At 52.8% G+C, this 23442-nt stretch overlaps 2 protein-coding genes across 4 annotated transcripts; both read right to left on the bottom strand.

Annotated features, from left to right (window-relative positions):
* Positions 1 to 11254: 11254 nt before the first annotated feature.
* ATF6B (activating transcription factor 6 beta) lies at positions 11255 to 19874 on the bottom strand (the record flags this gene model as incomplete). 3 transcript variants are annotated; one of them, XM_080806884.1, is made up of 18 exons in its annotated part: positions 11255 to 11960; positions 12464 to 12548; positions 12687 to 12798; positions 13022 to 13089; positions 13281 to 13362; positions 13507 to 13614; positions 13774 to 13953; positions 14375 to 14466; positions 14557 to 14742; positions 15424 to 15557; positions 15709 to 15840; positions 15928 to 16060; positions 16203 to 16288; positions 17674 to 17809; positions 18548 to 18639; positions 19093 to 19171; positions 19308 to 19384; positions 19755 to 19874. In XM_080806884.1, the coding sequence occupies 18 exons, from the start codon at positions 19858 to 19860 to the stop codon at positions 11731 to 11733; spliced, it is 2118 nt and encodes a 705-aa protein (XP_080663010.1). In that variant the 3' UTR covers positions 11255 to 11730. The 3 variants fall into 3 exon arrangements, with proteins under 3 accessions (XP_080663010.1, XP_080663011.1, XP_080663009.1); XM_080806885.1 differs by having other exon boundaries at positions 13022 to 13086; XM_080806883.1 differs by having other exon boundaries at positions 19746 to 19860.
* A 347-nt stretch (positions 19875 to 20221) lies between these two features.
* FKBPL (FKBP prolyl isomerase like) lies at positions 20222 to 21911 on the bottom strand. Its single transcript, XM_080806865.1, has 2 exons — positions 21803 to 21911; positions 20222 to 21501 (listed from the first exon to the last, which is right to left on the bottom strand). Exon 2 carries the CDS (start codon positions 21427 to 21429, stop codon positions 20380 to 20382), a length of 1050 nt encoding a protein of 349 aa, XP_080662991.1. The 5' UTR covers positions 21430 to 21501; positions 21803 to 21911; the 3' UTR covers positions 20222 to 20379.
* Positions 21912 to 23442: the final 1531 nt, after the last annotated feature.

Genomic DNA, 23442 nt, shown 5'->3' with positions numbered 1-23442 from the left:
AATAACAGAGACGATTTCATATACGCAGTGCTAGCAAAGGAAACCAGATGCAAAAAGAGAACTTTGTGAATGATGGTATTTACATGAAGTGCAAAAACAGGCAGTTAGTCTTTATTATTAGAAGACAGGATCACTAGAAATATTTTGTACTTTGATCTGGGTGGTGGTTAAACAGATGTATACATATTCAAAGATTAATTGAGCTATACACTTTAGATTTGTGTATTTCATAATATGAAAGTATTATCTTAAAAAGACAACAGGGCACCTGGTGGCTCAGTCAGTTAGGCATCCAACTCCTGATTTCAGTTCAGGTCATGATCTCAGGGTTGTGAGATCGAGACCTGCTTCAGGTCTGCTGGAGATTCTCTCTCTCCCTCTGCCCCTTCCCCCGCTCATGCACACACATGTGCTCATGCTCTCTCTCTTGCTTTCTCTCTGAACAGCAACAACCAAAACCTTCCCCAATCTCATACTCCCTCCAGCCAGCACATATTTCCCTCCTCTACTTCATGGCTTCAGTTGTCAAAGATTTATCTGTACTCACTGTTTCCATTCCCCATATCCCATCCCATGCATACCTCAGTGCTCTCTCATCTGGCTTCCCCAACTCCTTTCAACCTATCAGACAGCTCTCCCTAAGCTTGCCCAAAGATTTCAGTATCACAAAATCTGAAAGACATTTGTCTTCATCTTCCTTGACCTGTCTCAAAAATCGCTGGATACCATTGACTACATCTTCCATTTCACAGCCTTTTCTATCCGGCTGTCAGTGCAGTAGCCAGGAGGGCTATGTGGATCTCGAACACCTGAATGTGCCTAGAGGAACAGAAGCACTGAATTTTACCCAGCATTTTTTAAAAGCACCCCAGGTGATTGTAATGTGCAGCTAAAGTCGAGACCTACTTTTCTAGTCACTCACCTAGGTACTTTCACCCAGACCCAGGATTTTAATTTCCAAACTATATCCCAATTTATAAACTAGCCTGGTCATCTCCTCTTAACTCCAAGTGATGTATCCAACTACCTACTTGGCATCTCTTCTTGGGCACCTCAAATTCAACATGCCTGAAAATGAACTCATGGTCACCCTTCCTGTACCCCTTCCCTCCTCCACTGTGTTCTCCACTGCAGCTCACGGCCCCACCATTCCTCCAGCATTACAACCTAGGAACCTAACCCCCATCAATGTCACCATATTTTGTGATATTTCCCTTACTTTCTCATAAACATCTCTTTAATTTCCCTATTTCTCTTTCTCTCTTTGAGTTAGAATTCAAGCCATCACCTAGCTTTTGCTTCACAACTGCACTTGCCTCTAGCTTATCCCTCTGCTTCTACTCTTGCCCCTGACATTCTCATAAAGGCAACTAGGATGTCCCACTCCCCCTAAAAACTCTCCAGTGTCTCCCTTCTAAATCCCCTTCAAACACTGACAAACAGCCCTACATCATCTGGCCCCTGCTGACCTCTCCCACCTCATCTCCCACAACACTTCCTTCCCTCTCTCCACTCCAGTGCCATGGACCTTACGTCTCTCACGCCCTTCCCAATTCTAGGCTTTTGTATATGGTGCTCCCTCTGTGTGAAACACTCTTCCCTTTCCTCATGGCCTCCTCATCTCTTCTATCTCAGCCTCACATTGCTTCTTCAGGGAACCTTTCCTGCCCAGACCCCCCAACATGTTATATCAAAGAGCCCTGTAACAGGACTGATTTTCAAAAAAGAGTCATGTAACTCCCACTTTTGGCATGTATAACAATTTATACTTATATATTTATTGGTGGGATTATTTTAATGCTTTCTCACCCATACTCAATCTTATGCACTAGACTGTAAGGTCCATGAGGGCAGGCATGGTACTCGATTTTTTTCTTGGTTGTCATATCCTTGCATCTAGCATGTATTAGGTGCTTGATAAATACTGACCATATGAGTGAATGAAAAGTTTAATTTAAGCTGACACTACCATCAGGGCCGGAAATAAGAACAGGACCAAGGTCAGGGTTAGGACCACGGACAGTGTCTGGGACAGGAAGTTGGACAGAAACAGCAGCTCAGGCAGAAGCCAGGCTAGAGAGAAGGCCCGGTGTGGATTCTGGCAGGGCCAGATAGAACAAGCACTTTGGAAAAGCATTGAGCATGATCCCCCCAAATTTACCAGAGCTATATGCTAACACTCGGATCCACCAATCTCACCCTCAGCAATATACCCACCATAGCAGTACTACTCTTAATAGCCCCAGTCTGGGAACCACCCAAATATCTCACATCAGTGGAATAGATGAAATGAAGTGTGGCTTATTCATACAGCAAAATAAAATAAGGCAATGGGAACAAACCACAACTCTGTAGTAATAGGGATGGATCTCACCAATAAGGGGTTGAGCAGAAGAAGCCAGACACAAAGGAGAACATGCTGTAAAATTCTATGTACATGGGGGCACCAGGGTGGCTCAGTCGGTTCAGTGTCTGCCTTTGGCTCTGGTCATGATCCTGGGCTCCTGGGATTGAGCCCCGTGTCTGGCTCCCTGCTCAGCAGGGGAGTCTGCTTCTTCCTCTCCCCCTCCCCCACTCATGCTTGCTCTCTCTCTCCCTCCCTGAAATAAACAAATAAAATATTTCTAAAAATTCTATGTATATGAAATCTGAGGAGAAATGACGTTAATCTGTACTGTCACAAGTCAGAAGTGTGGTGCTCCTGGAGGAGTAGTGATGGCAGGGGCAGGGCGGGGCAGGGAAATTCTGAGGTGCTAAGAATATCCTGTTTCTTGATCTGGGGGCTGGTGCCCAGCTGTGTTTGTTTGTGGGGCCCCCTTGGGGCAAGGATTGGAGAGCACAGGAAGACCAGGGTTAGAAACGTGTTCAGAGTGAGCCAGGACAGGGGGCTGTGGCGAGCAGTGGAATGTGGAGGGTTCAGTTGGGGTGAAGGGCTAAGCAGAGGTGTGGGTGGTTGCCCAGCTCTTTGGGACCAGAGAGGCGGAGAGAGGAGGGCAGGGCAAGTGTGAAAACACTAACTGGCGAGGAGGGAAGGGACGATGCCTAACACACACACACACACACACACACACACACGCTTTCTGGCATGCTACTCTGAAACTTCTCCTCCGAGTCTGGGAAAAAAGAGTTTCAGGGCGACCAGCCATCACACAACCCCCAGCCCAGGAGAGACGGAAGGAAAGCTGGATGCCAGGGAAAGAGCATTTCCGCACTAAGAGGCCCGAGAAGCCCAGGGAGAAAGGTCTAGCAGGCAGGCAGTGCCTCATCCCTGGGCCCCTCAGCCTGTCAACTTAGAGTGTAGCCTTGGGTACGAGGTGGGCTCTGAGGTACCCTCAAAAACTTTCACGCTGTGTCTAAGGCCATGCAAACCAAGGGGTGTGTGCACACACAAATACACAGACATATACAAGTACACCCAAGTGTGCACTCATCCACAAATACAAATATGAACACACTGGTATACAGATACACACATCCATCCAAATTAGCCTGCATTTTGCAGGCACATGTGTGTGCGGAGGTGCGTGCGTGCGCGTGCGCACGCACACACACGCACACACACACACACGCAATCTCCTCTTCATGTTTCCTCCACACGCATTCATTGGGTGATGCCTCAGAAAGCTGATTTCTTGTGGTTCTCAGAGGGCAGTGTGTGAGTCAGAGAACATAGGTAGAGTGAGGAGAACCAAACAGGAAGCCCTTCTCCACGGGGAAGCAGAAGATTCCTGGTGCCCCACAGCCCTGGGGGTCTTTGCGAGTTGTCTGGAACCCACCCCGGCCATTGGATCCTGCATCTTACCCCAGGTTGGGGCAGAGGGGAAGAGAGTCTTTGTAACAGGAAGGAGAGAATTGGGAAAGTAGTGAGGCAGTTCTGAGAGGAGAGGAGTAGCCTCCATAGTTCATGACCCAGAGCCTCCCTCCCCATCCCCTCTCCTGCCCTGTCACAGCCACCCTTCCAGCTTCACACTTCCAATTCTTGGAAGAATTCCCCTCTTCTCTCAGCACTAGGAAAGGAAAGAACTTGGATGTCTCTTGTATCTCCCCCTTATCACCCGCCTATGGCTGTCTGGGGCTCCTTTCTGCAGTGGGGAGGGGGGATGTGGCCTCACACCCTTGGCATTGTCCCCACACTTGGAGGGCTGGCAGAGGTGGGGGCATCATCCCAGCTGTGACTCAGCTTGCCTGGTATTCATGTGGTGGCCAACTTTGACACTTCGCTCATCAGGGACTGTTGGTCCCAAGAGGTGTGGAGAAGGGCTGGCTTCCATGAGGGATGTTCCAGAGATGGGGGATTTGGGCCCCATCCCTCTGCCTCCCTCTGCCCCTCCTGCCACATGAGGGGTGAAAGTAGAAGGATTCCAGGACCATGAGAGGAAGGAGGGTTCCACATATTGGGTTGGAACCAGGAGGTAAGGAGGTGCCAAGGAGAGATTTGGGGGATCGAGATGTCCCTTATTCTGGGGAGCTAATGGGCCAGAGGAATGGAAAAAGTAAGAGAAAGGATTTCTGGGCCCCCAGTGGAAGAGTTAAGGGGCAATGAGGGACAGCAAGGCAGGTTCTGGTGCTGCACTGGGTGACCAGGACTCAAAGGGTAGGGAGTTTGAGGAACTGAGGGGCCAGGTCCCCAAGGGAGTGGAGGCAGGGAGAGAGAGAGAGGAGGGGAGAGGAGGGAGCCAGGGATGCGGGGAAGCGGGTGGGGTCTGGAAGCGGATAGCCGACAGCGGCAGCTGCGGTGTTTCCGACTTGCTTCCCAGTAGTTCCTCTCAGTTCCATTTCCAGTTGTTTCCAAGCCATTAAATTCTTTCCAGGCGAGATAAGGGGCCCGCCCACCCCACCCAGGGCGTGTCACGTGTAGTGGGTGGGGGGGAGTTTTAGACGGACAGAAGCAGGGAGAGCCTGGAACGGGGATGGAAGGAAGACGGAGCCCCTGTGCCCCTGGAGGCATCTCTCAGTCAGCCCAACCCCGCTGAACCGTGAGTCATGGGTGCAGAACTCTCAGCCAAGAACAAGTTTTAGGATCTTCCCCGCAGGCTCTGTGCCCTTCCCAGACCTGGGAATCCTGACTCTGCTCCATTTCAACATTTCCTAAAGGCTTAAGACCCCCAGACCTCCCTCCCAGACCCTGCAACCCACATGCTGAGAGGCTCCCTCTGGCACCTTCCTGGAGCTCTAGCTCAGCCGCTCCAACCAGAGCACTTGGGGTTCCACCAGCACTTTCCTCCTGAGCTTCAGCTGTCCCCTAGCTCAGCCTCTAGCCCGGGGTTCCCCCTCCTCGTTTGACCATGGCTGAGTCCTACCTCCTGATAACCACCTCCACCCTGCTGCCACCCAGTGATCCTGTCCAAACCCTGGCACCCACAGCCCCCACTCCACTCCACCCCACACACCCGTCTCCCCCCACACACACACCACACGCTGACCCATCCCTCCAGACACACCCTCCGCAGGGAGTCTAGTCCCCAGTGCAAGGTCCCATTTCCTCTGTCCTAACAGAAAGTCTGCTCTGTGAGGCTCTCCTGAGAGCTCTCCCGCTACACCTCTGCCGGGGTAGGGATAGGATAGAGCCCCCGTTGCTCCCCAGCTCTTCCCTTGTTCTTCCCAGAGCTCTGTTCCTTACCTGGGCAACAGGCGACTGCAGTGCCTCTGCACCTGCTCTGTTCCTGACCTTGGGAAGGGAGTTCTCAAGATAGGGCAGGGCTACCGTGCCTCGGCAGCCCGAGTTCCCTGGAGGTCCCCTTGCTTGTTTCCTGCAGCAGGGGCTCACTGAGCTGCGACCCAACCGTCGATCTCAGCAGCGACAGCAAGGAGGAGGGAGCCCGCAGCGAGCAGGGGGAGGAGAAGGGGAGGACCAGCATGAGGTCAGGGAGGGGAGCGGAGATACGGCAGGTCCTCCCACCCCTCTAGTCCCTGCCAGGCCCTCCCAACGTCATCGCATGCCACCCCTCCTCCCCTCCCTGTCTGGGATCACTGAGTCCCACAATACCTTCGTCTTGCCCCCCAATCCCTGGTCCTACCTCCCACATCCTTTCCCTGTCCCATTTTTACTCTTCCTCCCACCCCAATGTTTGCCCAACTTGACATCCCCCATCCTTATGCCATTTCTCCTTTCCCCTCACCGTTTCCCTACCTGATGCTCCTGCTCTCTCACCAAGTTCTCCTCTCAACCAACACCCTTGCCCATGGCCAGCCCCTCTCCCTCCTCCTTCCCTGGCACCTCCTCTCCCACCACTTCGCTCCAGCTTGGATCTTGCCCCACCTGCCTGTTGCCCAGCACCCGCTCTTTCTCTTCCTGCCATTCTCTCCTAGCAATGCAGAGCAGAGAGTGGGGGATGGGGTGGGGAAGGAAACCTCCTTCCCAAGCCCAAATCCCTCCCCAACGTGGGCCTTCTCTGGAACTCCTTGTCCCACCTATCCCTGCCTGGTCCCATTGTTCCCACCTGAGCCTTCTCTCTTCTATTTCTACTTGCCCTGTCCCCATTGAGAGGCATTGCCTCTCCCCATCTGTTCTGCTCAGTCCACTGCCGGTTCTCAGCTTGGGATCACTGCCCCCTTTTCATTCTCCCACCTCAGCAAATTCCAGGGAAATGGCAGATGAGGCTTGGGTACTGGCTAGGAAAGGGCTTTGCTGAACACCAGGATATACAAGACTTGGGAAGGAAGTTGGGGTTCAGGGGAGACAGGGAAGGGAAGCCGGAAAGTTAGGAAGGAGGTTTAGGAGAGAAGCTTAGGGATGGAGAGAGCTAGAGGCAAGAGGCAGATATGGGGGTGGGGCTATGAATGGCAGGGTGAAGTCAGAGGAAAGGGGTGAATGTTTGGGTCCTGCAGGGGAGCAGCAGGGGGAAGGAAAATTAGGGGCTGGAGGAAGAAAGCACTTTGACCTCAGGCAGAGACAAGACTGACACCAGAGGACAGGGCAGCAGGCACACCAACATGTAAGGACACTGGCTGTTTCTCTGGCTCCATTTCCCTCGGTTGCTCACTACCCTGACCAGGAGCTGAAGAGACTTTTGCCACAGAAGGGAAATACCCAGGTTGAGGCATCCCCACCCCAGGTTTCACGAGGAGAGTCCTTGCTACCCCACTACAAATCTCACCATTGGGGAAGGGCTTGGCCCTGACATAGGTGATGGGGAAAGGGATGTGAAGGAAACTGTGTCTGAGTCTGCCACTCAGTTGGATACAGGTGTCTGTGCCCGACTGGATCCCCCTGGTTGCAGGGCCATGTTGTTCCCGGGTCAGGGCACACTGGCACAGCGTGTGGCGCCCTGTGCCCAGTTAGCAACCTGAGACTGAGGTCAAAGGCTTGCATAGACTCTTGCGTGGATGTCCCCGTGTGTCTGGGTGTGTGTGTGGCTGTTTTTTTCCTGGCTTTGATGGGGAGGATGAAGTCAGCATCTTGGACGGAACTGGGCTCAGCTTCCTTCCTCTGCCTTGGCCCAAAGCCCCCAGGGCCTGGAGTAGGTAACAACTTCCCTCTGATCCTGGGGGGTGGGGGTGGGGAGGGGAAAGCACATGAAAGGGTGAGGGAGGGTCTGAAACAGCATCTCTTGGGGAGAGCAGACTGCACATAGGATGTATTTCATCTTAAATCCCTAGATTTAAGTAATTCTGTCCCACAGTTGTATCTGTTGTTTGCCCTATGCCTTAATCTTGGTTTTATTATTTACTAAGTATGGCCACCATAAATACACTTGGCCCGCAGAGTGGCCAGGGGACTCTGGAGATGTGAGAGCTCTAAGGATGGCTATGGGGTGTTTTGGAAGTCCACGGCAAGGGACAGAAGGGATAACAGACTCTCAGAGAAGAGAGCGGGATTGCAAACATTTACAAGGTTACAAGGCACTTGAGGAAGCCACTGGAAGCTTAACAGACATAATTCGAGGTTCCGAGGTCATCATTGTCTAAAATTTGATTCAGCCCCTTGATTTAGGCTCTTGGAGAAGCTCCTATCTTACGTATGTTTGCATCTCATCAGGAAATCACCAGACCTAGCACAGGTGCCTAATAAATGCTTATCACTATCGAACTGTGAGAGGACTGGGTGAGAAGGATTCAGAAAGGGAGTCTGGAAGGAGCCCCAGGCGTGGAGGCAGGGAGGTCTAGTGGGCAGAGCCAGTGGCCTTCACTGAGGTGTTTCAGGTGATGGGGTAGATAGGTCGGGGTTGCTGACAGCTGTCCACGTGCTCTGGCTGGTCTCAGAATCCTCAGTCCAGCTGTCTTCGGCTCTGGGCTTCCATCCTTAAGTGAACCTCCTTGTTCCTTTCCTCACCTCAGGAGGATCCAGGATAAAAGGTATAGATGGGAAGGAAAGGGAAAGACCAGGAGAAGGGAAGGAACAGAAAGAAGAATGAGGGCAATTAAGGGCAAGGACCTGAAGGAAAAGAGAGGGAACAAGGAGAGGCCAGGGGCTGTGATCCAAGGGAGCTGTCCCGGAGCGGGAGAAGAGAGAAAACAGTTGTTACTGGGCTTCCGTTGACAAAACACTTTCCAACAGAGCGCAGGCGTGTGATTAATCCCACTTTGTGGCTGAGGAACTGGGGGATCACAGACGTCAGGTGATCTGTCCAAGGGACTTTGCTAGTGGTGGTGAGAAGGTGGGCCTCAACCCAGGCTTTCTGATTCCGAAGCCTATACTCTCTCCTCCCCCAGGAACAGGCTTGGAACGATGGAAGACTTAGGGCAGAAACAAATGAAGGGGCTCCTGGGAGAACTTGTTTGAGAAGGAAGGGTAGAAGATCTGGCTCTTTAAAACATTTTTCTGTATCCAGTTATTATGCAGATTAAGTAAGAAGAAATCACCAAGTCTAAGCTGGGGGACTCAACATTCCACTACCAAGGAGATGGTGGGGAGGGGGGACTCCGAGAGAAGAGACAGCCTGAGATGAGAGATGGGAGAGAACCAAGAGGCTAGGACTGGAAAGGGGGCAACAGAGCCACATAAGGGTTTGGACCCTTCAGACTTCCCTTGCCTGGAGACACGGGTGTGGGGAGAAGGGAGGAGGGAGGACATTGCTATCTCGTGACAAAAGAAAGTCACACAATTGTTTTGTTCTCTGCTCTGGGGCGGGTGGGCGCCTATATTTACCAGAGGGACGGAGGTCGCTGTGGCAACCACACATCTGGGCCCCGGAATCCAGATGTGCTGTATCCAGAAGCCATAGCAGAACGATGAGGCAAACATTAGGCTCTCCAGTCCTGGCCCCCACAGCTGGGAAGAGGACAGGCGATTGGAGTGGGGAAGAGGAGGGAGGGGGAGAGGGCCAACGCGGGGGAGAAGAGAGGAAGTCCTGGACCAGGAATGTGGACAAAGGAGTGCAAAGGGAACTGGGGAGGGGGTGGCATGAAGTGGGAGGAGTTGAGCACAGGGTCAACAGCAGGAGATGAGAAGAACAAGAAAAAATAAATGGAAAAGAGAGTGAAGCAGTGGGGAGGAAGGGCAAAACAGAAAAGGAGCGAGGAACAGACTAGAGTCCAAAAGACAAGGTGAGGACTCTTGGCCAGAAGGAGGGCAAAGAGAAGCGGGAGAGGAATCTAGAGCAAAGTGGGAGAAGTGATAGGTCTATGGGTTAGGAGTGGTAAGAGGAACAAAAGGCCAGATCCTAAGGCAGGACAGCAGCTCAACAGAAAGACAGAGTGGGCCCAGGACAGGAGGCGGCAACAGGAGGTGCAGGAGTGACCATGGCCACAAACTGACGGGGGCTGGTGGCCTTGGATAGGGCTGTGGCCTGGGATCTGCGTGTGCTGAATGCAGCGGCCAGACACTGACCTGCCTTCACACTCCCACCTCGCACCCCTTGGCTCCATGCCCCTCCCACGCCTTCCTCCATTCCACTAACTCAGCCAACAGTCGACTGCCAGTTCACACCAGAGTGCCAGCAGTCCCTTGTCACTGGGGGTGGGGGGGTACAGCATGCCCCACCCCAGGGCCTCCAGCCGGAGACAGCCCTCAGGCACTTCCCTGCACTGCCATCGAGACAGGGGGAGTGATGGCAAGGCGGGGCAGTGATGAAGCCAGCTGGGTAAGAGTGGAATAAGAGGAGAAAAGGGCAATGTAGACAGGTGGAAGGGACAAGGGACAGGTGTGCCTTTCATGAACCAGGCACTGTGGACCTCTTTCACCCTCACACCCACCCTGAGAAGAATGCGGGAGTATTTGATGCTACTGGTGAGGAATCTCAGACCCAGAGGGTTTGAGTTACACACCAAGGACATCCACTAATGAAAGGTAAAGCAGGGAATCCAGCTCAGGTGATTTGCCTCCCCAGTCCTCAGCCTTGCGCTCACTGCCTCGATGAGGCTCGAGGGACATGGAGACAGGAAGGCCCAGAAGCCAGGGCTGCGCTCCGGAGGGAGGAGAGGCCTAGTTCCTGGGAGCCCTAGTTCCAGGTTGCCATAGTTACTCAGTCTGTTTTCACCCCAAACAGAGCAATGGGGAGTGGGGGAGCCTGGCTGGACACGTGAGGTTCTCCCCTCCTCCTTCAGGCCTGGGCTTGTGGCCCGGGCGGCCCCTGTCCAGTCATCTGGGCATTGAGCCCAGGCCCAGCCCACACCCTCTAGCTGACCCAGGACACTCCTGCAGAGCCAGGCCTGAGGCACTGCTGGACAGGAGCCGCTGATGGGATCCCCCCAAGGTGGAGGAAGATTTGGCCCCTCACCCTCTGTCCTGTCCCACTTCCTCCTAATCAGAAACACTGCCTTTCCTGCTGGATCCGTTCTCATCCTTTTCTTTCAACGGGACTCTCAAGTCTCAGTGTCCTCCAGTTTAGGCCCGAGAAGGTGCTCTTCAACATGCCCGCTTCCCTCCAAACACCACCCCCTTCTCCACTGTGGCCCCTCCTTTCTGGCTTATAGCCCTCTGGCCCCAGCTCTGCTGTTTGTTCAAGCTGCTTGTCCTGGAAATCAAGGGAAGGGAGGGAGAACCTGCTAGAATGCAGGGGACCCAGGGAGGCTGCTCACCCCAAAGGGCGTAGGGCCCCCTGTCCTTCCTGTTTACTCAGACACATTCCAGGGATCTGTATCCTCGGGGCTGTCACGCCATGAGACATCCCACCCTCATCCCCCCATTAGACACAGGCATACCCCAGAGTTGTAGGGGCGGGGACAAGGGGATGACATGAGGTCTGGGATCCCATCCCCACCCCCACCCCAGAGCCAGCTATGTCTTCAGTGCTTGGTTCTCTGATACACTGGCCCTACGGAAGCCAATTTCCCCAAATTCTCTGTCATGAGCCAGGAAGGCAGCCACCAATCCTTCAACTCCCTCCAAGTTGTTTATTTAATAATAAAAAAGAAGACAGTACATATACATAAACCTGATCTCCCACCACCACCCCTCCTTTAGTCCCAGTGACTAACTCCAAAATGTAAAAATGTCCCTCGTCCCTCCTGGGGACTTAATTCCCACCTCTACCACCCTCCCCAAAATAGAGAAACAAAAGAATAAAGAGTGTGTAGGAGGCCACCCACCCCAAAACTTCATCTCACTCAATACCCTCAAACAGAGAAGCAGGAATTAGGGGTTCAGAGAAATGAGAGGAGCCCTATATTCCTAAAAGGGGGTAAGAAGAGAGGTGAACCCACTCATCTCCAAATAAGTGCTTAACCCCACACCCTGTCTTTCCTTTACCAATTGCCCCAAGCCCAGGGATCAGAGAACTTGGAAAACGCCACTTGGTTGCCCCCACCTCCCACTACCCCCCAGCTCTAAGTCGGTGTAAGTTGCAGAGGTCAGGGGTGATTGAGGTAGAGGGGCTGGTGGGAGGCCTGATGGGCCTGGCCGGCTGCAGAAGCTGGCAAGGGGCCACCTGTGGAATTGCCTGGGGTGGAGGCGGGCTGTTTTCGGAGCGAGGGGGGCACCGTGGAGGTCTTGATGTGAATCACCCTGGTGTCCATGACCTCACACTCGATCTGCATCATCTCCTCATAGTCCCCTGGGGCCCCCCGGCCTGACAGGGTCTCTGTGAGAAGGAAGGAGGGGAGGCAAACAGAGGAGAAAAGTAGAGGGGGACAGGGAGGGAGGAGCAATGGTAAGGAGGCAGATCCGCAGCAGGAGGTCAATGAGAGGGTAGGGATAGAGTTGGCGCAGGGAGAAGAGAGGGGCAGGAAAAGAAAATGACATTGATGAGTGACAGAGAATACATATGATGGAGGTCACAGGGGAGAGGACATCAAGAGAAAACAGGAGGTGAGAATCTGGCAGTTCCCAGCCTATCCCCTCTGCCCACACCTACTCGAGGGCCCTCACCAGGGGACAGCCTGCACCCTGTCTTCCTCCCATGTCTCCCGAGCTCTGTTTTTCTCTCCACCCATTTCCTGCTTCTTCTCATCCAGGAGTCTAGCCTCTTTTTGGAACAGCCCACTCCCTCCATTTCCCCCTTAACTCCTCATTGTTGGGTCTATGAGAACCTCCCCCTTCCTCAGTTTCAGGGCCCCTCTCCAGACCCAGCAGGGAGAGAATTACCATTGGGAGCCATGGCAGGCATCACCAGGGACATCTTGGGCCGAGAGGTCTTATTGTGGCTGATGGCAGGGAGCAGCAAGTGGTCCTAGGAAACAAAGGGGTCAGGCTGGGAGGCTGGAGGAAGAGACGTGGACAGGCTCCCCAGCCCTACTCTAGAACCTCTGCCTGAAGACAGACTGCTAGAGAACCCAGGGTGACAGGGAGGGGGCAAGGAGTCACTCACCCTTCGGAAGGACACAACATAAAATGTGTCTTCTCGTCGGTCAATGGCGTCCAGGAACTCTGGCTGCGAACGGTCTGGGTGGCGATACAGCTGCAGCTGGCCCACAGAATCCCTAGCCAGGTGGGGAACAAGCATTTGGGAGGAGCCCAGCCCAATGCCCAGGTCCCGCTGGGGAAGGTGGAAGAGGAGGAGAGAAAAAGACAGGAGAACCCAGGCGATGAGGAAGGCATAACGCCACTGGTGGCAATGACGATGCACACAGGACAGATTCTGGGAATTTAGATCTCTCAAGTGAAACCTCCCTTAGTGACGGACAAGCACCCCCATTGACTCACCTCTCTGGGGGCCCAGGAGGTTGGGTGGGGACTGCCTTAACTGGAGGTGACTTCCGCAGCTGAGACTTCTGGAAGGAGAAGTATCTAAGGATGTGAAGAGGGTGAAGGCAAAAGGGAAAGAGAGACGGCCCCTGGAAGCTGATGCCACCTCGCACCCACCCCTCGACTTACCCAGATGATCCCTCAAACCTCCACAAAAATCCCTAGGACATTTAGTCTTCCAGTGGGCCTTCCTTGAGCCAGCCCTAGCCCTTCCTACCTGTCTCTCCTGGGCTTTCTGGGGAATCTTCCGCCGGCCTCTCTGGTGGCGCTGGACCCAGCCGCTCAGCTCATCAGCAAGCCTAGGGAAGCAGAGGAGGGGGCAAGGCTCCCACTGTCCCTGCCTGCACACAGCAGAGGGAAGGGAGGGCAGGGAGGGCTGGTGCTTCAGCACACAAACCAGTCAGGCCGGCCACAGAGGGGCCCCTGCCAGGAATCCCCCGCACCTCAGGGACTCGGTCCGGTTGAAATGCCGGCAATCAGAGGAGAGGAAGAGCTGGTCCAGGTCTCTCAGCAGCAGCTCCTTGGCACCCCCGGGGAAGGCTGTCAGGTTTCTGGAGTGAGGGAGGAAGGGGGCAATGACTGGAGGCTGCACCCTTCCACCAGCAGAATAGGTCATGATGGCAAGAGAACTCTGGCTCCCCTCAAAAAGAAAGGGACTTTTGGGGTAAAGATACCCTCAGCACTGCCCAAAGACAGGGCCCTCTCCTCACCTGAAACTTGGCCGGCCTGGAGAGCTGGGCTGGGGCTCCTCAGGGCCCAGGGAGGAACCCTGGAGGGGTTCAACTCCCTGAACTGGCTCTTGCATTGAGAACTCCAGCAAGTGTCTCCGGGGCTGAGGCTCCTCTCTGCTCATCCGAGGAGAGACGGGAGCCGGAGGAGGCTCACTGATGCTGGGGATAAGGAAGAACAGACAGGGTGTGAGGAGTTCCGGCTTGATGGAGGGGCTGCTTAAGATCCTGGGCTCTGCAGACAGCCCGTCTGGGCTCCAGTCTATTCTATAAGAGTGAATCCCCTCACGCGTGAGATGGGAATGAGAACCATCACTACCTCAGAAAGCCAGGAAGCCTGAGGAACTCGGTAAGCACTTAAAAGGGGCTATTTTTGTCAATCTTATTAGCACCATTGGCTCCAGGTGAAGACACACGATTTGAGAGAAATTATGGGAGTGAGAAGGGACTGGCCGGACGCACCGTCGGTGCTGAGGACACCAGCGTCGTCTGTGAAAAAGTGTGATAAAAGGCACTGTGCCAGGAAGGCAGCAGGGAGGGTGGGCTCCACCCTGAAGCTTCTCGGGGGCAAGGAAGGTCTCACCTGACAGGTCCAAAGTTGAAGGCAATGAAGAGAAGGAAGACCATGATGCAGACCACCTTCCTGTTTCCAGACCCCAACTTGAGCTCGCTGTTCTAAGGTGCAGAGAAAGGGCCGAGAGAGAGGGTAAGTCTTCCCAGAGGAGCAGGTATTCCCACTGGCCTTCCGGGGACAGAGAAGCTCACCTCAGCCAGCAGGGCCTCCAGCCGCCGCCGGAGGGCAGCGTTCTCCCGGCGGAGCTGCTGGTTGTCAGCCAGCACAGCCTGCAGCCGAGCCTCCAACCCCTGCAGATACTCTTTCTTCTTCCTCCTGGACTGGCAGGCCGACTCCCGGTTCTTGATCATTCGCTGCTGCCGCTTCAGCAGCTTTGCCTAGGGTACCCAGAGGGCCAGATGGGCGGGAGAGGGGAACTATGCTTCCCGACTCCAGTGACTGATCACCCCACTGCTCACGCTGGCCACTCTCCTGCCTTCTGGTCCTCTACCTACACAGCCAGAGAGGGGTTGTTCTTCTCTGCTAAAACATTTCCAGAAAGAGCCCTTTTCTCAACCGCTCCATGCTCCTGGTTCTCAAGAGCTGAGAGAAGTCAGAATGCAGGAAGAACTTCCTCCATCCTGGTTCCTGGTGGAAATTCAGTTCCTTTCCTTGGATGGGGAGGATCTTCCTTTCTCTTAGTTCTCCTTTTTAAAGGCCCACAGGTTAACTTTGCTATAATTAAAGAACACTTTACCTGGTTTTTCCCTAGGAAACAGCCTCCCTCTACCAACTACTGCCACAATCATAACACAGTATGACTCCCCTGCCTTAGATTTACAGACCCATTTCCGTTTCTCCATCTACAGTGACAGCAAAACTAAGGATCCTAAAACTACACAGACTTGATGCTGACACTCATGTATGAACTGGGATCCACTTGACCTTCAGGATCATTTTATGGGTTTGCTTCCTCACTCTTTCTGTTTCCTCCTCATTCCACAATTTTCTCGCCCACGACAGACTTCCCTCCTCCCTTCCCGTTAGCTAGCCTTACCCCTCTCCTCCCCAGTACTTACATCCACTTCTGGTGGGCAGGAGTTCCCAGGCATAGGAGCTGGAACAATGCTCTTCCTCTCAGGCCTAGGAGCAGGGGGGGCCGGCCCCTCAGGCTGGACCCGAAGAGCACCTTGGATGAGGACAACTGGGGAGACTGGGGCAAGTGAACAGGAGGAGGTGAGAGCTGTAAGCGAGGTGGAGTTCTTGTGCCCACATCCGCACCTGAGCACCCACGGGTTGGGAGCCTCAGTGGCTGCAAGCTCCCCAAGAAATTCAGCCCAGCTCCTCCTCGCCTTCCTCGGTACCTGGGGGCGGCTGGACAAGGGGCTGCAAAAGGATGGTGGTGCTGGGAGGCACAGCTCTGGGTGGCATTGGGACGGTGGTTATCACCACAGGTTTGGGCTGCAGGGGTGGCTTCCGGGTAGGCAGGGCTTTGCCTGAAGGAAGGGGAAGGAAGGAAGGAAGGAATGTCAGAACACGAAGCCTCTTGCCAGGGACCCCAAGGTGTCAGGAGGCCCCATTACCTAAGGAGCCATCGGACGGTGGGCCCATGCTGATCTGGACACCAAGTGGGGGGGCCGGGACATCCTGCAGGAGACAGCCCTGAGGGGACGGTGACTCTGTCTTCACTTCCAGTACCTCCTCTCCTATAAAAGCCTGTGTTGGGCATTCCAGAAGATATGTGAGTCAGGAGGAGTGTCAAGGAGAAGGAGCTGAAAAAGAGAATGCCTTCATACTTCTGAGAGTCGAAAGGAACTCACTGGAGTGTGTGGAAGGAGAAAGAAAAGCTGATGCTCACCTGGTTGGGGGACTCTGCTGAGAGCAGGGAAGCCTCAGAGTTGATGGAGGAAGATGGAGAGACAGGTTCTACCTTGGTCTGGACATCTGTGAGGGGTCGGGATGAGACAAAATACTGGATATCAGATAAACGCTGAAGGAGAAGAGGATTAAGAGATGGGAAAGAAGACATGATCCTTTCTCCTTGTACCAGAAAATAAAGCTGGCCCTAGACATGCAATCCCTAAGGAGGAGGAACCATGGGCTGCTGATCTGCTGGCTCTCTTCCTACCTTTTTACCCAAGACCCTGCCTTCTCCTCCCTGGGCTCCAGAAACCATCACGCGTCCCTGTGCTGACAACAGCCAAGTCCTCATTTCTACCCTTCAAATACTATGCAGGAAGTCACTGCAATTCATCCATTCTACTTCATTCTTTCTACCTCCTTTTGGCATCCAAATGGCCTCAAATAACTGCATCGGGTCCTGCCTCTCCGCAATCCACTCTCTCTACTCTGCCACCGGAGTCATCCTAATCACACTGCTCTCCGGATTGACTCTTCAGAGGTTCCCAAGTGCCCACAGGATAAAAGCTAAGAGTCCCTTAGCAGGGTGCCCCTGGGCCCTGTAGCCTCTGCAACTTCTTGCCATTTCCCACTCCCTCCTCACATCCAGTCTGAAGAGATGTAAGTTCCCTAGACACACACACACACACACACACACACCTCCACATTCATCCATTCATCTTCTGGCTAATCTCTATATGTCCTTCAAAACTTGGCTCAGGAAACCCTTCCTCCAGGAGCACATCCCTGATCCAGCCACGATCAGGTGAGCTGCCTCTCTTCTGAGCTTTTGTGGCACCCTGTGATGTCCATCCTGGAATTCCCACACTTCAGTAACTGGTGCACATCTTTCCCCTCCCATCACACTCCAGGATTCTCAGGTCATTGTGGTGCTCACATCTTTTTCATCTTTGCATCCCTGGCACCCTGTCTAGTATGTGGCATGGAGTAGGTGCTCAGTAAATGCTTACTGTGTAAACATGTAAGAGGAAATAAACTTGGTAACACTTAAAAATAGCACAAAGAATGTTAATTATAGAATCTAGGAGTTGGGTATATGGTATTTCAGTTCTTCTATATGTTTGAAAAATTTTCTAATAAAACATTGGGGGAAAAATAATAAATATGCCCTAAACTCCATTAGTTTCATTGCTGTTGTTGTTTTTAAATGCAAGGCAATAGGAAGTTAAACCATACAACAGGATACTAGGGATGAGAAAAAGAAAGAAAAAACATCCCCATCTCTTCAGGGTTGCCTTTCCTGTGGTTTCCTAAAATTCTCCCTCCCCTTCCTGGCCTCTTTCCTGGTCATCTGCCATTTCCCTCCCCACCTTTTCTTCCCTGTCCCGTTGCCTGCATCCCCTCCCCCATCTATACACACACATACTCTGCCTTAGGAAAGCCTGGGAGTGGTGGCAGACTCTTATTACCTGAGGGGTCATCAGAGGTGGGACCCACATTGATCTGGACGGTTTCAAATGGGGATGTTGGATCATCTCCTAGGAGGCAGAGTGGGGGCGCCAAGGACTCTGTCTTCACAACCAGCACCTCCCCTACACCAGAGGCCTAGGTGAGAGTGGGAGGTGAATGGTGGGGGCGGAGGGGGGGGCGTCGGCACAAAAAAGAAAAAAAAAACAAGGGAAGGTGTTGAGAGCAAGAGCAAGAACAAAAGCTTTAGAGCTTACTAATTATTTGACATTCTGGTTTGAATGGTACTAAGTATCTCCCAAAACTGTCTCAGGCCCCTCGTTTTCTCTTTCTACTTTATTCCTGGGAGGGTTAATGAAGTCCCATGATTTTAAATATTGCCTTAGATGGACAACTTGGGCAAGAGCAATTCTAGAATTCTCAGCAGTCAACAGCTCTCTTCTTCCCAGCCCCACCACGGCTGCCACCTATCTCTGTATATTAAAAGACTCCCTGTTTGGGGCGCCTGGGTGGCTCAGTGGGTTAAAGCCTCTGCCTTCGGCTCAGGTCATGATCCCAGGGTCCTGGGATCGAGCCCCGCATCGGGCTCTCTGCTCAGCGGGGAGCCTGCTTTCCCCCTCTCTCTCTGCCTGCCTCTCTGCCTACTTGTGATCTCTGTCAAATAAATAGACAAAATATTAAAAAAAAAAAAAAAGACTCCCTGTTTTTCTAGACAACCACGGCAGAGACATGTAAAAGGAGGATACTAAAGAAATTCAAAGGCACCACAACTACTCCATGACCTATAGCACACAAAAAATTTCTCAGCATCTATGTGTGAAGGGAATGGAACACAGTCCCTGTCACAAACAGTAGAAGGAAGGAGATGGCTCTCACCTGGCTGGAGGGCTCTGTGGAAAGATGGGATGATTCGGAACTGAGGGAGGAAGAGGAGCAGGGGGAGGATGGCTCAGACTTCACCTGAAGATCTGGAAGAAAAGGGTTAGGGAATCATCAGGAAGCAGAGCCTGAGTAGTCCAAAAAGTGTCCAAAGACACAGAGGTGGGGATTCCCTCACCTGAGGCAAAGGGGAAAGAACACATAAAGGACTGAAGGAGAGAGGAGTGCACAGGCACTTATGAAGAGAAGGTATGAGGATACAGGGAGTTCTGTAGTTCCTGTGGAACAGTGGAAAGAGAGGGTTTTGGAAGGATGAGGGAATCACAAAGGAGATAGATATAGATATAGATATAGGTATAGATTCCACTTGTTTATTTGAGAGAGAGAGAGAATGGGGCGGGGCAGAGGGGGAAGTGGACTCCCCGCTGAGCAGGGAGCCAGATGCAGGCTGGATCCCAAGACCCTAACGATCATGACCTGAGCCGAAGGTAGACATTCAACCAATTGAGCCACCCGGGCGCCCCTCAGAAAGCACATCTTACCTGGGAAGATAGGCAGGGGGTCCCAAGGTGGCTCAGGGGGGCTGACATCCATCCCCACATCCAGGGAGCTGCTGCCAAACTGAATAAAGGAGGGCATTAGACGGCAAGAATGTGAAGAATGTAACAGCTCCATAAGCTCTGGTCTGGGGCTGAGTCCTGACTCCAGGGCAACTACCACCCGCCAAAGGTTTAAGACAAGACTGGGGTAGCAATACCGGGACATCCTGCTCTGGGCAGCGGAAGAGCTGCGTCTGCTCCTCGGCCACATCCAGGCCAGTGTACAAGGTGCTGTCTGCAATGCAAAGCGTCAAGGGGGTCGTCTGTCGGCCCAGCCTACAGATCCACACACAGCCCTGGGCCCATCCCTCATTGGCTCGGCTCAGCCAGACCTACCGCCCGCCCACTTGAAAGTGACAGTCAAAGAACTTCAGCCCCTCCTTCCCCCACCCCGGAACAACTCGACGTTTCCGCAGGGAGTAGAGGTCTTTCCCAACTCCCGCATCCCCCGAAAGCACAGCGAGCCCCCCTGCTCCGCCCTCCTTCGGGTGATGGTTTCCGTATTTGCCCAGCCTTCTTCTGCGGACCTCCGCTTCCTCCCTGCGTGCCTCAGGAGCACAGCATGCCACAGCCCTCCTCCCTCCCCGAGGCCTCACTCCGCAGACCCCAGTCCTCCGGGCTCAGCAAGTTGTCCGTGAAAAAACGTGTTGGGTCCGCAATCTCGCTGAGGAGCATCAGTTCCGCCATCTTTCCCGCCCGCCCCCCAACCATGAGACCGTTCCCAAGGCCCGCCTCTCCCCATCATCAACTAATCAGTTGACTCTTTAAAAAAAGGGGGGCGTCCCGGAAGCTCTACCGACCAGTAAGAGACCTGCGTGCTGAGTACATGAAGAGGCTGGACAGGCCCGGCCAATGGGAGCTCTCACACTCAACTGGGCCGTAGAGTTTGCGCATGCGCCGAACGGGAGCCAGTGAAAAAGCCTGGGCGGTGTAGTTCCCGGGATTTAAAGACCCGCCATCTCCCTAGTTAGTCTTAAATTTAGTCGTTTATGTGTCTTGCATTCATCTTCAGATATGAATAAGCGCCCCCCCCAAGTAGCACACGTGATCATATGGTTTTTTTATTGGTGAAGAAGGGAAAGAGGTGCACTGAAACCACTGCTACCTCCCTAGGCAGGCAAAAGCTGGGAATGGGACATGGGCTGAAACCCTCCATCTGGGTCTCCTCAAAATCTCACAGCATAAACCACAATTCACAGGTTCCTGTCTCTTTTAAAATTTAACTTTTAATCAGCCAAACATCTTGCGCAGACCCTGAGCCAGACCTGCATCTTGTTTTTTCCCCTGAATGATCACCTTTCCCAGCTCTTCCTGGGCTGCCCGGTTTTTTGGGTCTACCTCCAGCACCTTCCTGAGGTCAGCAGTTGCTTTTTCAAGGTTCCCAAGGGCAGCCTGGGCAACCCCTCTTCGGTACAAGGCCTTTAAATGGTCAGGCTCCCGCTCCAGTGCTCGGTCACAGCTCTGGGCTGCCAGCTGGGGCTGCCCTAGCAACAACTGACAGGCGGCCAGGTTGGCATGAAGAACAGTTCGTTCTGGAGGGCCAGGTGGAGGTAAAGTCAGCAGCAGCCGAAGAGCCCGTCCGTAGCATCTGGCAGCCCCTTCAGGGTTCCCAGCTCGAAATAATTCTGTGCCCCTTGCACGTTCTTCCCTGGCCAGGGCTTCCTTCTCACTGGCATCCAGCTCCCAGGAGTCCCTGCCCTGAGTGAAGGAGACCAGTGTGAGCCTGAAAGGAGATTCAGAGTGCTCAGAGAGCTGAAGCTCTGCCTCCTCACCTTGACACATGGACTCCAAGCATTTCTCTATGAGCTCCCCCCAAGTCCCCTCCCTCCATGGGCCTAACCCCATAGTTATCTCTGTCCAGCCCTCTGGCAGGCCTGACCCAAAAGGAAACCCAAAAGCCAGTACCCGGCAGCAGGAGCCTAGCTTGGGTTTGTCCAAGCCATGGCCACGGATTATGATCTTCTTAACAAAGCTCCCATCGGGGCAGTACCAGAGATCGGAAGCTTGAAGGGGCTCTGGTATCTCACTGGTTGATCCATGAGACTTAGCAGAGTCTCCTTGAAGTCCAGCTGCCAGTTTTTCAGTCCCTTGAGGTTTCTTTAGAATTTGGCTGGCTGGATTTGGGCTCACTCTCAGGTCAAGGATTTCAGTAGGAGGGTCTTGGGGCTGCTGGCTAATCTGAGTAGTTGAATCAAGGTTGTCCTGGGGTTTCTTTTCCCATTGTTGTTGGGATTGCGAGGTGTCCTTCTCTCCCATTGGATTGACCGGTGGCGTCTCCATTTGGCCGCCTGGTCCTTTCCACCGGCGGTGAACAGTTTTGGTCGAAGGGGATGATCAGTTTCAGAGCGGCACCTGAAAAGAAAACCAAAACAATGCGAATGGCCGCATTCTTATTTAGATTCCCTCTTCGTCCTCTCCCGTCCTTCTGCGACCCAGGCCCCTAGTCCTCAGTCTTTTTTGTTTTCTTCCTCCAAAAATCTCTGTGGGGCTTGAGCCTTCTCCGGCCCACCCACGAACTAATCCAGAACTATAAATTCCACAAATCCCTGCGGCTCGGGTAGCCGCCCCAACTACGGGCACCCGATCGTGTCAAAAAACACCTGGGCAGCCAAAACGCCTAGCCTGGTGGCAATAGCCGGACCATTCGAATCACCTCTCCTTCCGAAGCTAAGTGCTTCCTGAGTACAGTCCTCAGAGTCTTGCTCCAGGCAGAGAGGACGGCCGACGGCCAGGGGTATCTGGGGACAATGGCAGCTAACGCTGGAGCCCGCCAGGCTGCGAATCTAATCAAATTCCTGGCAGCCAATCCGGAGGAGGGAGAGGGCTGGTTGGCCCGCCTTCTGGACTTGACATCACTTCCCCCCCGCAACTGGGAAGCTCTAAGGCCTTAGCAACTGATCCTGGCCGAATCAAACCGAGCTAGGCGGGGTCCGACCTGCCAGGTTTTTGAGACTAAAAGTCTGGAGAAGTCCTGGAATGGGATTGGGGTTCATGAGGCAGAGTGAGGGGATGGCGGAGCTGGTGGCGAATGACAGCGGTAGCAGTCTTTATTTCTGAAGACCTCAGGCCCACCTGTGCTATTCTCCCTATCCCTGTGTTCCGGGCTCCCTGCCAGAGCCATCCAGCCTGCTCCTTCGCCCGTTCAGTCCCGGGTGCTGCAAGAGAAACCCTCAAGCCTCTTTCTCCCCAGCTGCCTCTGTCCGCTCCTGGGATCCCTGAAGCTTCTCCTTACCTGTTCCCTTATATTCATCACTGGCTCTCAAGTCTTTTTCCTCAGGAAATCTTAGTGCTTTTCAAACTTTGATGTGCATGCATATCACCCCGGGGAAATTTAAATCTCAGGTCCTGATTTAGGAAGTCTGGAGTGGGGTCTATGATTTTGCATTCCCTCCCTCCCTGCTTACCTCTCTCCTTCCCTTTCTTCCTCCCTCCTTTCCTTCTCTAAAGTCTACTTTATTCAGATTTCTTACTTTCTGCCCAATGACCTTTTTATGTCCCAGGATCCCATCCAGGATACCACATGCCATTTAATCATATTTCCTTGGCTCTTCTTGACTTTCAGTTTTGTCTGCCCTATTTTTCCAACCTGTTTTGCACTACTTCTCAAGAGATGCTCTTTTACTTAAAACCTTTTTTAATTATTTATTTAAATTCAATTTAGCCAACATTTACTGTATTATCAGTTTCATGGATAGAATTTAGTGATCCATCAGTTGCATATAACACCCAGTGCTCATTACATCACCTGCCCTCCTTAATGCCCATCACCCAATTACCCCCTCCTCCCACTCCCTCTCCTCCAGCTCTCCTCCTCAGTTTGTTTCCTACAGTTAAGAGTCTCTCATGATTGCGTCCCTCTCTGTTTTCATCTTATTTTTCCTTCCCTTCCCCTATGTTAGTCTGTTTTGTTTTTTAAATTCCACTTGAGTGAATTCATATAATTGTCTTTTTCTGACTGACTTATTTGGCTCAAGATAATACCCTCTAGTTTCATCCACGTTGTTGCAAATGGCAAGATTTCGTTCCTTTTGATGGCTGAGTAGTATTCTATTGTGTGTGTGTGTGTGTGTGTGTGTAATTTCTTTATACATTCATTTGTCGATACACATCTGGGATCTTTCCATAGTTTGGCTATTGTGGACATTGCTGCTATAAACATTGGGGTGCGAGTGCCCCTTTGAATCACTATGTTTGTGTCCTTTGGATAAATACTTAGTAGTACAATTGCTGGTTGTAGGGTAGATCTGTTTTCAACTTTTTTTTTTTTAGATTATTTATTTATTTATTTGACAG

Source organism: Martes martes (genome assembly GCF_963455335.1).
Source record: "Martes martes genome assembly, chromosome: 6".
Taxonomy (NCBI): Eukaryota; Metazoa; Chordata; class Mammalia; order Carnivora; family Mustelidae; genus Martes; species Martes martes.
Note: the sequence above shows the minus strand (reverse complement) of the source record. Positions and strands in the feature narration are given on the sequence as shown.

Bases quoted from the DNA above. Each gene is read 5' to 3' on its own strand.
- FKBPL (XM_080806865.1), bottom strand. From the start codon at position 21,429: ATGGAGACGCCACCGGTCAATCCAATGGGAGAGAAGGACACCTCGCAA.